The sequence below is a fragment of the Lissotriton vulgaris genome, chromosome 5 (genome assembly GCF_964263255.1).
Source record: "Lissotriton vulgaris chromosome 5, aLisVul1.2, whole genome shotgun sequence".
Lineage (NCBI taxonomy): Eukaryota > Metazoa > Chordata > Amphibia > Caudata > Salamandridae > Lissotriton > Lissotriton vulgaris.
Genome location: NC_141693.1, coordinates 69,361,169 through 69,376,606, shown reverse-complemented (window position 1 = coordinate 69,376,606; position 15,438 = coordinate 69,361,169). Strand labels below are relative to the sequence as shown.

General features: G+C 44.9%; 1 protein-coding gene across 2 annotated transcripts in view; it reads left to right on the top strand.

Moving 5' to 3' along the window:
* The window catches only part of LOC147710201 (E3 ubiquitin-protein ligase TRIM39-like), a 488,982-nt gene that overhangs the window by 222,484 nt on the left and 251,060 nt on the right, over nucleotides 1-15,438 (top strand). For both annotated transcript variants that reach the window (XM_086919949.1, XM_086919948.1), the window contains exon 4: nucleotides 1,790-1,812. In XM_086919949.1, the coding sequence (XP_086776075.1) occupies nucleotides 1,790-1,812 (23 nt within the window). The remainder of the gene's footprint in view (nucleotides 1-1,789; nucleotides 1,813-15,438) is intronic.

Genomic DNA, 15,438 nt, shown 5'->3' with positions numbered 1-15,438 from the left:
CTTGCTGTGTTTTGATTAGTAATAGAACTCTAATGAGCACTGATAAACGATCACTACCTAGTGACATCTTTATTGACGTCTTATGTCCAAAAACTTACGTCAAACAAGGCACCTTTCAGGTATAAATATTACCAACGTTGCCTTAAGCAAACGCTGTTGTTTACGCTAATGCCATCGCTGCTGTGTTGGTGAAGCTGATGCTGCCAGCTATCTCGCTGCTGCTGAAGAAGCTGTCATGCTGATGATACCATAGCTGCTATCGCTACTGCTATCGCTGCTAACTAGCGAACGATGGTGTGGTGAACTTAGGAGCTGAACAGCCGACCCCTGCAAAGAGCCCAGCAGATGCAAGCTGCCCGCTGACGCTGCCCCTCCTCCTCCTCCTCCTCGACGCGCTGAAGAAGAGACGCTGCCTTTCTCCTGCAGAGAAATCCAGCTCCGGCGTTTCTAGTCTACCCTTGCGGGTGACTGGGATATCGAGCCCTGAGGGAGATACCAGACCTCCATCATTCTATTCCAGAGGTATGGTGTTGACTAAACCCTTAGAAGAGAATTCTTGAAGCAAACCTTGGCAAAACCAACTTAAACTAAAGCTACTTACTTACTCCCCTCCCAAGTATTAGGCTTAGGTCAGGTACACTGGGGTAGGCGTAGTTAGAAGCACCAGTTGAGTATTTTAGCCTAATGTATATATGGATGTATATATGTTTTATTCCTTTTAAACCATTGTATGGCTAAGAAACCATATCAATGCTTTTACAGTATTACTTCGCAATACTTATCTTACTGTACGTACTTTTTATAATAACAAGTCTTGCAATTGTGGCAATTCATTTCTCTTGTACGAGAAGAAAGACTGTTCAATAAATGTTACCTTTTATTGACAAACGCCCGTCTCTCTATTCTCTACATATTGTGAAAGTAAACTGCACAACCACTGACTGAGTAAAATAACTGTCTATTGTTTCACACGACCCTAGAGATTGACTCTTGATCTGAGGAGCAAAGTTGTCATGTTGCACGGTTGTTGGAAAACTGAATCCCTTCTTGTCTGTACCAGGGAAGCTGATCACTTCCTATTTCAGTCAAGAAAGTTTCCAGTGACCTCTGAGCTAGTTGGTAACAAACCCAATTAAGTTTAGCATAGTCAGTGGAGGCCTGGAAGATCCGCACTTCTACGTCGATACTACTGTTTATGTTATTCCAATGCGCAGGGCCTATTGGGAAAATAGGAACTACACTACAACTCTCTCTTTTATTCACACTATTTCAAAGTCACTCATACTTTCTTGCTCATGTGCAATCACCCTTATTATCACTCATTCTGACTCACTCATAATTCCTAACACTCAATCTCACATATTCTTACTCACTGCCTTTTACTAGCTCTCACTTACTACCTGCCACTGACTCTCACTCACTTTTACTCACACACACTCATGCTCACACATACGGACACACACACAAACACACACACTCAAACACGCACTCTCTTGGACACAGACACTCACACACAAATCGCACACTACTTTCAAAAACATTTTCAGAATGACACTGTGCTACGTCCTTACCATTCAGAATATTAGTTTCTGTTATATCGTGTGACCTCATTCAGAATATCACATTCTGTGCTTAGTCATGGTATACCCCAGAATGTGCTCTGTCATGTGACCCCAGTCCCTGTTTTCTAACCATAGATAGTTAAGTGTTTCACTCCTAAAAATACTGCCATAACGTTACCATCTCCTGTGGAAACTGATTTCTCTGTGTTTGTTTCTCTGTTTTGCAGGATGTCAGGAGCACCCTGAGCAGGTAAGGCTGGTTTATTATCCTCCTCTCAGTGGGTAAGGAGCAGGTCTCACTGCTGCAGTGTGTAAATGCCACCACTGAGCTCACACAAGTGTTAGGATATTTTTAGATACTCATCACTTTGCATCCTCAAATAAAGTTTAAAGTCCTCAGATAATATCTTTGATTTCCCTAAAAACTTAAGTCCTCAGAAAACTCCTTTGCATCATCAGGAAACTCTTAAATTTTCAAAAATCCCTCCAAGTCGTCAAAAACCTCCTTGAGTACTGAAACAATTACCACAGAAATAAACTGCTGTCATCACAAAACATATTTTAACTTTAATACTTACCTGAAGCCCTAAGAAAAGTACCCTGAACACACACAAAATGCAAGCACATCTTGGAAAAGTCCCCTCAGGTTTTCTCTAATTCAGAGTTGTAAAAAACTCATTCAAAATATCTAACTATGATGCTAGTATTTAACGTATCCCTTCAATGCTTCAAAACGTCATTGAAATGTCATAAAAGCCAGAGTCAGGCCTTATTCATTAGTAAATTCCCTCCAATCAGAAGAGGCCTCGTCCAGTTCTCATAAACTTCATTGTAATCCTCAGATCTGCTCCTAATCGTAAAAAATCTCTCTCCAGTCTGCAGTGACCTCCCTCCAGTCGAAGCATCCTCTTGAGTCTTTAGAAGCCTCATTTCAACCCTCAAACCTCTGCCCAGGTCACTGACCACTCATTCCAGTCCTCAGAGATTTCCTTGTGTGTCTTCCGAAGCTTTATTTCAATCCTTCTTTTAACTTCTTTAATTATCATGTTTTGGTAACAATACAGATTCAAACAATAAACATCAGTGGCTCAGCGTCATCAGTTACATGTCGTATATCATTGATAACGGGGGTCTGGTCCGGGGGCATCAAATCATTGTCATTTTTCATTTCTGAAAGAAGATTAAAAAATAAATTTCTTTACAACTTCTGCATCATGGTCACACCGTTGGCTCGGGTGTCTGATCCCACATCTCTCCGTTCCTGTGGGCAATGGGGGGAGGGGTTGACTCCAGCCCTATCAGCCACCTTCTCTCACCTGCAGAGACTGCCCCCACATCTAAGTTTCCTTTAGAATCTCTCCATCCCTGAGGGATCCTTCCAGGGGCCTCATGCCAATCCTCAAACCTGTAATTAAGTTTCCAAACCTTCACCATGAGGTGCCACACACATATGTGCTGCTTGTTTACTGGCTAGTTTTTCTAACTCATTATTAATAGAGCTTAATGAGACATTATACTTCTCAATGATGTATTCTGTTGTGTAGCTAACAATACTGTCTCCTCAAAGGCTTAACATATACATGTCCTCTGGATCACTTAACAAAATATTGTAAGATGTGGGGAAACACAAAATATAATTGCAAATGGTTCTCAACACTGATTGGAGAACTGATCATTCAAGGTTCCAGACATGTTCAGAAGGAAAATGTGGAAGACCAAGGCTGAATGAGCGCAGGACCACAGGCAGCCTGGCTGTTTGGATGTTGTGACCCAAAAAACTGCAGGGTAAAGAAGATCCAGAGGTGTGTGTGGGATAAAACTGTGTACTGCTACCAACATTTATCTGTGAGTGAGATTTAAAGTATGGAATCGGCGTGACTCCTAGAGATTTGAATAGTGAAGCGAGATTCGTGAGTCAAAATGTTACTGCACGGCTACATGGCCCACTCTTCTCCTGTGGAACACGACAGCTTTGGGTTGCTGCAGTGAGCCTGCATTACTAGCAAACATGGAGTGGATTTGGAGCACAGCTGGTGCAGCACTTCTGAGAGGCACGCAGCTTGCACTGAGATCTGGAGGGATGTCCAGTGGATGTTGTTGTTGTGTTGCTTCTTGGCACTGAAATGGTACATGCTGACTGTGTGACTTACATGCTAAGAACACATTATGCGGGCTTTAAGCAGTTTTTATTTTTTCGATGATATCACCCGGACTGAATGTATGGGCCCAGATCGAAGGGTGATCTCTGGAATCTGAAATGGCCTGAACAAGGGTACTACGCATGCACATTAGTTTAAGATTCCTACAAAACTTTAACAGCAAACAGCAACACCAGTCCAGCGTAGACTGACTGTAGTTTCAAACACTGTATTGCTTGTGGGCTTTGTAGTGCTGAGAGGTGGCAGAATTCACCTGGAGATGGTGCCTGTGATGATCAGATCCCATCTGAGAGGCACCCATCTTACTGTTCAGGTCCATTTCACTTACTTCTCCTCGATACTCAGTTGCTTCAGGGGACTTCCTTTCATGGAGACCTTTCAACCCAGTTGCCCACATAGAGATCCTCATCCCCTTCGAGAAGCACTGTCTTGCAGGGGTAAAGGAGCTTTGAAACCTGCAAAAGACATGTTTCTTGTCACCTGCCCCAGTCCTCATTTCACTGACACCATAGCTTTGCTTCTGAACAAGGGTGGTCCTCCACAGAGTCAGTTTATCCGGGATTCAGAACTTGCTCCTCTGATGACAGTCCTTGACTAGCAACAGATCAGTCACACACATCAGAGAAGCTGGCCCTGTGTCTTCAACTGGCTTCATTTAAGCCTTTGATTCTCGTAGCCATGATGGCATCATCATCTTCTGTAGTTGGTGTCCACCTTGGATGGTGGGGAATGATGTCCACCACCGTTCTCCACATATGCAGTTGGCTTGGAGCTTATTCCGTCATGGTCTGAGGAATCAGCAAGTAAATCTTCAAGAAGAATCAATGTTCTGATGTTCTGCGAGAGCAAAATGTGCTGCTTTTGTGAGGGTTCACAAATACATTTTGGTCCATTTGTCTGCGCATCGAGGTGTCACTTTTATTCATTTTATGTGTAACTGGGTCGGGTAATCATCCATTTCTTGTTCCTGAAATGACTGCCCATCGTCTGTTCTAAATTTACTAGAGATGCTGAGGGCTGACAATTATTGTATGAAGTTTTGGTCTCCCTTTCTCCGCTGACGTGGACCTCTCTCTTGGACCTATGGGTATTTTGAGTAATCGTTCAGAATCATCAGTGTTTGTCGCATGTCAGGGAAAATCCCCAAATCAGCACTCACTGAGACCCATGGAGCATTCACAATGTCTTCTAATAATTGGTGGAAAGAAAAGAAAAAAAGAATAACACCACAGGGAGAGAAAGGGTCCGAGGGATATTTAGAGACCTGCCAGGTTCAAATCCCCCCAAAGTCAAGTGGAACAACAGACAAAGAACCAGGGGTCTAGTACAGAGGAGCTAGGTACAATAGATCCTACTCTAAATAACAGACACGGTTAGTTCGGTTGTAAAATACCAAATCACTATACAGTCTATGAGTGTCGAGGGTACATACTTGTGCAGCTAAATCAAGACCACAGGTGGTTGTCAGTGAGACTCAGAGAAATAATGATCATGGATTCCCATCAAAACGTCTTGCGATGATCTATATTCTCATTTGGTCATCCAGAAAGGATGGGGTGGTCTGTCCCTCGATCATTGGGACCATGTCCACACCCAATAGCTAGAAGAATCTCAGTGAGTCAAACCCACAAACACTGTATTGACCGTGAGATAGATGACAAAGTATGGGAATATGTGCAGTGCAAAAATGATAATAGTAGGTGGTGAGATAAAATAGAGTGGTGAAAAGGTAATCAATATGTTTTATTCAAATGGTTATTTCACCCTCTAATTAAAACCAAGAACAGTGCAAACGTCAAGGCAGACTTAACAAATATCGACTGCCACAAAAAAAAGCCAACATGTTTCAGCCACCAGGACAAGGGGTTCCACAAGCTTTCTTCAGGGCCTCTGTTCTGAAAGATGTGCTACCCCTAATGTGAATATACAAGAAATATAAAGGTGAATCAGAAAAAGGATATAGTTGGACATATTAGTCCATAAACAGCTTGCTCCGTGTCAACAACTGGAGTGGTCCCGTATTGGCGGAAAGCCCACGGCCCCCCTGTTGGAGGTCTTCAGGAGCAAATGCCTCCCAATTCTTACTTATGTGGCGGGCATCTGGGGATATTCTAACACCACCGCCCTGCAGACTGAAGAGAGAAGGGTCCTGCAACGTCTCTAAGGTGTACCCCCAGCTTGTGCAACCTACATAGTTCATCTGGAGTTGTAAAGTGAAGGGCGGTGCACCAAATGATCAAGTCCGAAAAGCTTCCAATTTATCTAAATGGGTCCTTTATTCTTTTCAATCTTTTAAAAACACAGCTGTGTTTTCAAAAGATTGAAAACAATAAAGGACCCATTTGGATAAATTGGACATTTTTTGGACTTGATCATTTGGTGCACCACCCTTCCCTTTACAAGCCTTGGTATCTGTTCTTCAGTGGAGCGAAAGTGCGGCAAGCTCCAGATGGTCTGCACAAACTAAGGACTCACAAATGTATTTTGAAATTGAGGTGCTTAACCATGGTCAGCCGCATTGTTCGCCTTTATCAATAGTTCATCAGGAGCTTGCGGTTTAGTATGTAGAAGATGGCATCAAATTGGCCCTTTGGTGCTATGATGTGATGTCTGGGTGAACCCAAACGCAGGTCTCCAAAGGAAGGTGATCACTGATTGCCTTGCTTGCTATAGAGGCTTGGCCATAACCTGGTTGTGATACATTAATCCAGAAATGTCTGACCTGGGGAGACCAGAACTCTTTTCTACCCCCTCTGCTACATCTAAGTCTGGTGATGGATGCTACCTGAGACGGAGTCCTTTTAACCAGATTTTTTGTGACATTTGAGCTTTCCTTTGGGTGAATTTAATTCAAGTAACGTGCTCCTCTGTCCTTGTTATGAGCCCTCACCCAAGAGTTTGCTTCACTTCACTTTCTTTTGCAAGTACAACCTGACATACTCCAAAAAGGTTTTAGTCCCAATAATTAGAATAAGTGGTGTCAGGAGATGTGCCAAGAGATGGTTGTATCTGCAACTGTTAAAGTCCCTCACACACTGTAGTAGCATTTGTTCATTTTTAGGTCTCGCCTTTACCATTCCGCAGGAATGGGAAATGGGGAGAATTCAAGTCGGCTATTTTCTCTTCAAACCAAAGGGCTTTCAGCCGCGGTTTTCTTGCAGTTCACGTGAATCACGTGATCAAACATGCACGAGCATTCACTCCCCTAGCAGCACTCCTCCCACACCAGCAACTCCCCCCTCCCACACCAGCACCTTCCCTCTCTCTCCCCGCAAGCACAGCCTTGCCCTTTCCCACACCAGCACCTCCCCCCTCCCACACCAGCACATCCCCTCTCTCTCCACGCAATCACAGCCTTTCCCTAGCAGCACTCCTCCCACACCAGCACCGCCCCCCTCCCACACCAGCACCTCCCCTCTCTCTCCACGCAATCACAACCTTTCCCTAGAAGCGCTCCTCCCCCCTCCCACACCAGCACCTCCCCTCTCTCTCCACGCAATCACAGCCTTGCCGTCTGGTTATTTTATTCCTCTTCTTTCATTCAGCCATGATCTCACTCCTCCTACAACACCCCACCTATCCATGCTGCTCTCCTCCACCTCCACTTATTTTACTTCTGACCCCCAGGAGCCTTGCTCTTCTTCCTCTTGCCAGGCTCTTCTGACGTATCTGCCTCATCCTTGTCCTCTACTTCCAACTCTCCATTGAGGTGCGGAGGTTCTTCAAGCAGCGATTGATGCTGTTTCACTGCCGCCATGTTCAAGAGAGAGAGCCTAGGTCTGACCGGAACACTGTGGATGCTAAAACAACTCTGATTCAGGGGACCCGGATTTCCGCTCTAACATCACTCTATGATTCAGCCATCACCAGTCAAAGGGGATGCCGGGACAGCTGCACACAACATTACGGAGCGCTCATCTGTAAACATAGAAAACGGACTTCACCACTTTTTTTCCACCGAGGGCTCCTTATAGAAACACGTTAAAAATACCCAATTAAAAACAAATGACATCATATTTTTTACTGCAGCTCGTGAGAACCCATTTCAAAATGAGCTTTAAGTTTTCACGAGCAGCTGAGCTATACTATTTTCGATATGACAATCACATTGGAATATAGAGGCAAAATAGCTCAGATCGTAATAACCATGCACGTATTCTGACGCTTTTTTTAAGGGGCGTTTAGAGCCAACAAAATAGTTAAAGTATATTGTTGTTGTTCTTTCTACCTACGCCTCCACACTCACCAACCGACCCCCACTGCGCCTTGGATCCCAGCTGCGAAACTTTTTATGGCGTTCAGCCGCTGGCTGCATGATTTCTTCAGTCTAAGTGGAGTCACTTCAGATTGCAGTACGCATTATCAAACCATGTACTCATTTATTTTAATTATATATTTACTTAGACACTTAAGGTAAACAAATATGCCTGGGCGTCAGGAGCTTCGAAAACGGCAAACTGAAATCGAATTTTAGAACCAAAAGCTCAATTTAGCACTCTAATCTTACTTTTACGAGCAAAATGTTTCCCCTTCAACACTTTATCAAAAGTCCTGGTCATCAGATTCATTGCCCGCTCCCATCACTGGATATTTTAAGCCACTTGGGCTCTATGCCATACTAATTGTTTGCAAGACATGAACACACTCGTATAGCGAGTTCACCATTCCTCCACGCTCACTCCCAGCCCCCCTTTGCGTATTCACCCCGACCGGCTGTGCATGCCTACTGGCTTTGTCACCATTCCTCCACGCTCACTCCCGCAACCCCCCCTTGCGCGTTTACCCCGACCGGCCGTGCATGCCTACTGGCTTTGTCACCATTCCTCCACGCTCAAACCCCCCCTTTGCGTATTCACCCCGACCGTGTCACCATTCCTCCACGCTCCCACCCATACAACCCCCCCCCCCCCTTGTGCGTTCACCCCGACCGGCCGTGCATGCCTATTGGCTTTGTCACCATTCCTCTGTGCTCACTCCCACCCCTCCCTTGCGCGTTCACCCCGACCGGCCGTGCATGCCTACTGGCTTTGTCACCATTCCTCCACGCTCACTCCCGCAACCCCCCCTTAAGTGTTTACCCCGACCGGCCATGCGTGCCTACTGGCTTTGCCACCATTCCTCCACGCTCACTCCCGCCCCCCCTTGCGCGTTCACCCCGACCGGCCGTGCATGCCTACTGGCTTTGTCACCATTCCTCCACGCTCACCCCCCCCCCTTTGCGTATTCACCCCGACCGTGTCACCATTCCTCCACGCTCCCACCCGCCCCCCCCCCACCCCTTGTGCGTTCACCCCGACCGCCCGTGCATGCCTATTGGCTTTGTCACCATTCCTCTATGCTCACTCCCACCCCTCCCTTGCGCGTTCACCCCGACCGGCCGTGCATGCCTACTGGCTTTGTCACCATTCCTCCACGCTCACTCCCGCAACCCCCCCTTAAGTGTTTACCCCGACCGGCCATGCATGCCTACTGGCTTTGTCACCATTCCTCCTCCCCCTCTCCAGCCAGCTTCCCCCAGGCCGTAGCAGCACTCCTCCTTAGAACAGTCCTAGCATATCACCGGCATGTGAGGCAGGCTTGGCGCCAGACGGTTAAACTGAGCATCGGATAATGAGGTGCCCTTTGCAGCCATTCTGCTGCTATCAAGCACCCATCCTGCCCTTGTTTGTCGCCATTTTCGCGATGACAAAGGCCGGTGTGGGCTGTGCCTGTCCAGAACATTCTTGTGTTGCACCCCTTGCCGTTAAAAATTTAAACCGGGTTCGCATTACAAAGCCAAAGAACTCGCCTCACAACTTTTAAAGGTCAATAATAAACTAACTAGCTTTCAGCCTACCTTCAGGGCCAATGTTAACTTCGAGATAATAAGAAGGCAAATAGTATTTTAAACGCAAACGCTAAACAAATGCCTAATTTTGTCCGATGTTTACATACGAAACTGTTTTCAAAGTGGATTTTTTGTGTCGCTTGGTTTAAACGTGTCACAAAAAATTGCCAGACCTGTAGCAACAAGTTGGCTTTAGGAGAACTACTACTTATATATAATATGTCGACGCCATGTTGTTTTAGTGAATCAAGAGATTCTAGTCGCCGCACCTCTTATGAAATTTTTGCCAACTTTGTATGTACCAGCAAGTTGGCTAGCAATAGGCCCTTAATGCATTTGAGCTTTGTGATAGTTTGTGAAAGGTTGATATTGCTATATGTTCTTTTGTATTCCCTTGTTTTCTAATCACGGGGTCGCCTCAGGTTGCAGAGAGTGCTTACGCCTAATCACACATCATGCAACGCCACTCACCAATGCAACGCCACTCAAACACACAACGCCACTCAAACACACAACGCCACTCAACAACACAACGCCACTCAACAACGCAACGACACTCAACAATGCAACGCCACACACACATGCAACGCCACTCGTACATGTAACGCCACTCGTACATGTAACGCCACTCGTACATGTAACGCCGCTCGTACATGTAACGCCACTCGTACATGTAACGCCACTCGTACATGTAACGCCACTCACACATGCAACGCCACTCACACATGCAACGCCACTCCACCATGCAACGCCAGTCAAACATGCAACAACACTCACACATGCAACGCCACTCACACATGCAACGCCACTCAACCATGCAACGACACTCAACAATGCAACGCAACTCTACAACCCAACGCCACTCAACCACACAACGCCACTCAACCACACAACGCCACTCAACCACGCAATGCCACTCAACCACGCAATGCCACTCAACTACGCAACGCCACTCAACTACGCAACGCCACTCTAAAACGCAACGCCACTCTAACACGCAACGCCACTCTAACACGCAACGCCACTCAAACACGCAACGCAAATCACATATGCAACGCCACTCAACCACGCAACGCCACTCACACATGCAACAACACTCAAACATGCAACGCCACTCACACATCCAACGCCACTCTCACATGCAAAGCCACTCACACATGAAACGCCACTCAAACACGCAACGCAAATCACACATGCAATGCCACTCAACCACGCAACGCCACTCACACATGCAACAACACTCAAACATGCAACGCCACTCACACAGGCAACGCCACTCACACATGCAACGCCACTCACACATGCAACGCAACGCACCCACGCAACACCACTCACACATGCAACACCACTCACACATGATACGCCACTGACACATGCAACGCCACTGACACATGCAACGCAACTCACTCAAAGCAACGCAACTCACTCACGCAACGCCACTCACACACGAAATGCCACTCATCCACGCAACACCAGTCATCCACGCAACAACACTCATCCATGCAACACTACTCGCACACGCACGCAACACACACATGCAACGCCACTCACACATGACACGGAACTCACACATGCAACACCAATAAAAAATGCAACGCCACTCACACATGCAACGCCACTCACACATGCAACGCCACTTACACATACAACGCAAGTCACACATGCAACGCCACTCACACATGCAACACCACTCACACACGCAGTGCCACTCACACAGGCAATGCCACTCACACAGGCAACGCCACTCACACACGCAACGCCACTCACACACGCAACGCCACTCACACACGCAACACCCCTCACGTTGCCAATAGGTATCGCAGTAGGAAAGTTGGAGCCATTACAATTGCAAATAACAATGCCTTTTATTTTTTTATCAATTTTAAAACATAAAGGGCTTTGTCATTTACAAAACCAATAGCTCCAACTTTCCTACTGCGAGACCTATTGGCAACGCCAGTGCTTGTTGAAGTGTGTTATCACCAAAAGAGAACAAATGATGCAGACATGATGCCCTGGGTATTGACTCCTACGGTGTGACTCCCTTATCCTGTTTTTTTTGCTATAGACTTTTTAAAATGTTTTTATATCTTCTGTTTTTTTACTAAGTAATTGTTTGCAGTTTTTTAGTTTGTATGCAGATGAGGCCGTGACAAATATTGTAATGTCTGTATTGTGTTGTTATGACTGTGTTTTACTGCAGAAATAAAGTGTTATCTCACCTGATGCATTGATATTCAGATACACAGTCTTTCCTTTCAAACACCCATTACATGGGCTGTTGGATTCCTGGAGAAGATTGTCCAACTCAGCAGTGCACACAAACTGAATCAGCTGAAGACGTTTGTCTGCCTGGCAGCTTAAGAGCATTCCTGCACTCTTTGGTAATGTGCACCTTTGTCCTGACTGCTTGTTTCTCATGAATGAGCCTATACATATACATTACATTACGTTGAAGACTCCTGTTAAGGATGGTGGATTTGGATGTTCGTAGGCATAAATATTTATCTTCATTGGCTTTAGTTTCAGCTGAGTGGTTGTTTTGACATAACATTGATCTACATTCCTGTGTTGATAAGTACGTGAACCGGTTGATTCCCTACCAGGATATTGCAGTGGGATAGGCCAGCTTCTGGCTTTGTTTTTGGTCAATGGCCTATACCACATGGATCATTCTCTACCCTTCATCATCTGGTGGGACATCTGATGATGTTGGAGTAATTGCCCTGATATCATTTCTTCTGGATGGATTTTGGGTGGGTTTATCAATACACTTTCTCTATTTGATTTAATTTGCTGCAGGCTTCCCATTTCTTGCCCAGGGCTGGACATGCCCCTGACTGGGGCGAATCTCCCCTGCAATGCCCACTTGGGCAGCTTTAGATTGGTTTGGAAACCTGTTTGGGTCAAGCTGATGTTGTTTCTTATCATGTCCACAGACTCCAATTTAAAGTTTTGATGAGGGCCACCTACATATGGGAGGCCCTGGAGCTGGAAAGTTTGGGGGATCACCAGAGTGTCTAAAGATCAAGCAGTGACTTTTTCTCATTCTCTGCATCTTCGTTTCAGAGATGCACAACCCTGTTTGGATTGAGCACTGATGTCCCCGGCTTCATCAGTTAACATTCACACAGAGGCCCGGTCTATTACCCAGCCATAAAACTCACCAATGATCCATCAAGTTCTGTGTTGTTTGCCAGAGTATGAAATGTTTATTATAAAGTTTACCAGGGGAGGCACAATGTTAATTTTGAATTAACATTTTCCAGTGCAGGTGGGGCAGACGGGACCAGACAAGGGTGTGTGAGAATTTGGAGCTCTCTCTTCCTCTGTTCCAAAACACCAAAAAGGAAATTGTCCCTCTTGAAACATTGCATAGGGCATCAGATAGTGATGTCCTCAAACAACTTCCTCCTCCATTAATTCATGATGATGATGAGAACAAGGACGATTAGGGAAAAATTAACAACAAATTGTGACATATGGTAAGGAAAAAATGAAGTGGTAGAGAGGCATCGATGCTTGGCAGATGTCGATTGCCAGTGGATGACTATGTAGTACAGGCATGGGGCTGCAGTGGCATCATGCAATTATGTATAATTTCAAGATCCAGCCCGGCTGCGCAAATGTAGCGCGTCAATCGCGAACACACCATTTGTGCAGCTTTTGTGCTAGAGAAGCAGCTGAGAGATTTTTCGAGTGGATTTTCTTCTCCAACTGGACATTGGAAATGTTTTTTGTGTGCAAGAAGCCTTTTTGTAAATCTTTTTTTTCTAACAAGAAGTAAGTGCCCAAGAGACTCCAAATTCCTGTTCCTGTTCAGCAGGCTTCTCCTATTACTTTTTCCATCACCTGGTCACTTTTCATTGGGATTTGAAGCTGGAAGAATCGCTCTCCTTATTTGCTGCAAATGTACCATTGGATTTAAGGACATTGTGTTTGAGATTGCACAGATAAGTTAACAAACTGCTGTATGAGGGTGTTGTGTCGTTGATTGGGGGCATGCATCAGGATATATTTATATTTTTATTCAATTTTTAAAATGTATTCTGGTTGGTGGCTTGCAGTTTCAGTAGTTATTTTTTTCAATGTAATTTGTATTCTTTTGTAAAGGAAAAATATTGCACAGTTTAGTACATTTTCTTTTTCTCCATGTTTTAATGAATATGCAATATTCATTTAATTCACTGTATTGACTACTCAATGGGCCTTCCAGCTAGTAGTCCCAGTACCAGTCATAGGTGCATGAAATAACTGTTTCTGTTCAATTGAAACATCATTTTGGCCATGGATGGTTTTAGATGAAATTAAAAAATATATTTTTGGGGGCATTTCACATTTTTCTCTGCAAACTGTGTGTAGATGGGGAAATTATATTTGATGCTGTTGGAGAATGTGTTTTTGTAAAACAATTTAGCTCAGTTAATTTTAGTTTTTTGGCATTGCTGAATGAATGCAGTTTTCTCTGTGTCACCATGCCCCCATTGTATGGCCAATGTGTGAATGTGTTTGCCATAGTCCACCATTTGTCTTTGTTCCCCATGCCATGTGGCCAGGGGCCATTTTCTATAATGTCAGTGTCAATAGGCCTATGTGCGCTCTTTTTGTTTTCCATGCCTCCTGCTTGTTGTTGTCTGACCATGTGGCTGGAGATCATTTTGTTTAGACAGCCAGTGTGTGCTTTTGCCGTAGGCCTGCATGTAGTCTTTCTGGTGGCCTTGCCTCCTTGCTGCTTGTTGTTGTTGTGACCATGTGGTAGGCGGCCATTTTGTTTAGGTAGCTAGTGTGCGTTTGCATTAGGCCTGCATGTGTTCTTTCTTTTCCAGGCCTCCTGCTTGTAGTTGTGACCATGTGACTGGTGCCCATTTTGTGTAGGCAGCCAGTGTGCTTTTGCCCTAGGCCTGCATGTTTTCTTTGTTTTCCAGACCTCCTGCTTGTTGTTGTGACCAAGTGGCTCGTGGCCATTTTGTGCAGTCAACCAGTGTGCTTTTGCCAAAGGCCTGCATGTCTTCTTTGTTGTGGACATACCTCTGTGCTGGTGGTTGTTGTTGTGACCATGTGGCTGGTGGCCATTTTGTGTAGGCAGGCAGTTGCTTTTGTCAGTGGCCTGCATGTCTTCTTTGTCGTGGCCATGTATCTTTGCTAGTTGTTGTTTTGACCATGTGGCTGGCAGTCATTTTGTGTAGGCAGCCGGTGTGCTTTTGCCATAGGCCTGCATGGAAGGATGAGATGTCAGTTTAATAAAATGGTTCAGGATTATTTCACTTATTGTTACTTTTTTTATTACCATTTTTACATTTTATTTTTTTATTTAATTTTTTATCAGAAATGTTGTAATTTACATTATTTTATTAGAATGGTTTTCTATTTAATTTTTTTCTGTATATTGGGTGTTATTCTGATGGTGAATCGAAATTTGCCTAGTGTAGTAACGGTAAGTTTCAATTCTATTAAGGACACGGAGGCGAGGATTATGCTTTTCTCTCTTCGCTTTTTATTAACATTACATCGCACAGCAGCCAGAAAAGCATCAAAACTTGAAAAATTTTGTAGTATTCCCAACATAGGAATCTCAGAAAACATCGTAATAACATCGTTTAATAACTACAAATCCCATGAGATGAACATTTAGGCAGTCCTTCTTTAGTGTCCATAAACCCCAATATAAGGCATCCAACCAACGAACTCCTCCTCTTTCTTCGTGGCGAGTCAGGCCAAATTCTCAGGCATCTCTTTTCGCATCATCATTCCCTGGCGGAAAAAAGAACAGCGTGAGCCAAGCCATACCGCTAAGCATGAAGGCAAAGCAACAAAGCAGATCAGCAAATCATCGACATGCACTCCAAGAAAACAGTGACCAACTGCAAGTCGGAAAACGGATTACTTACTC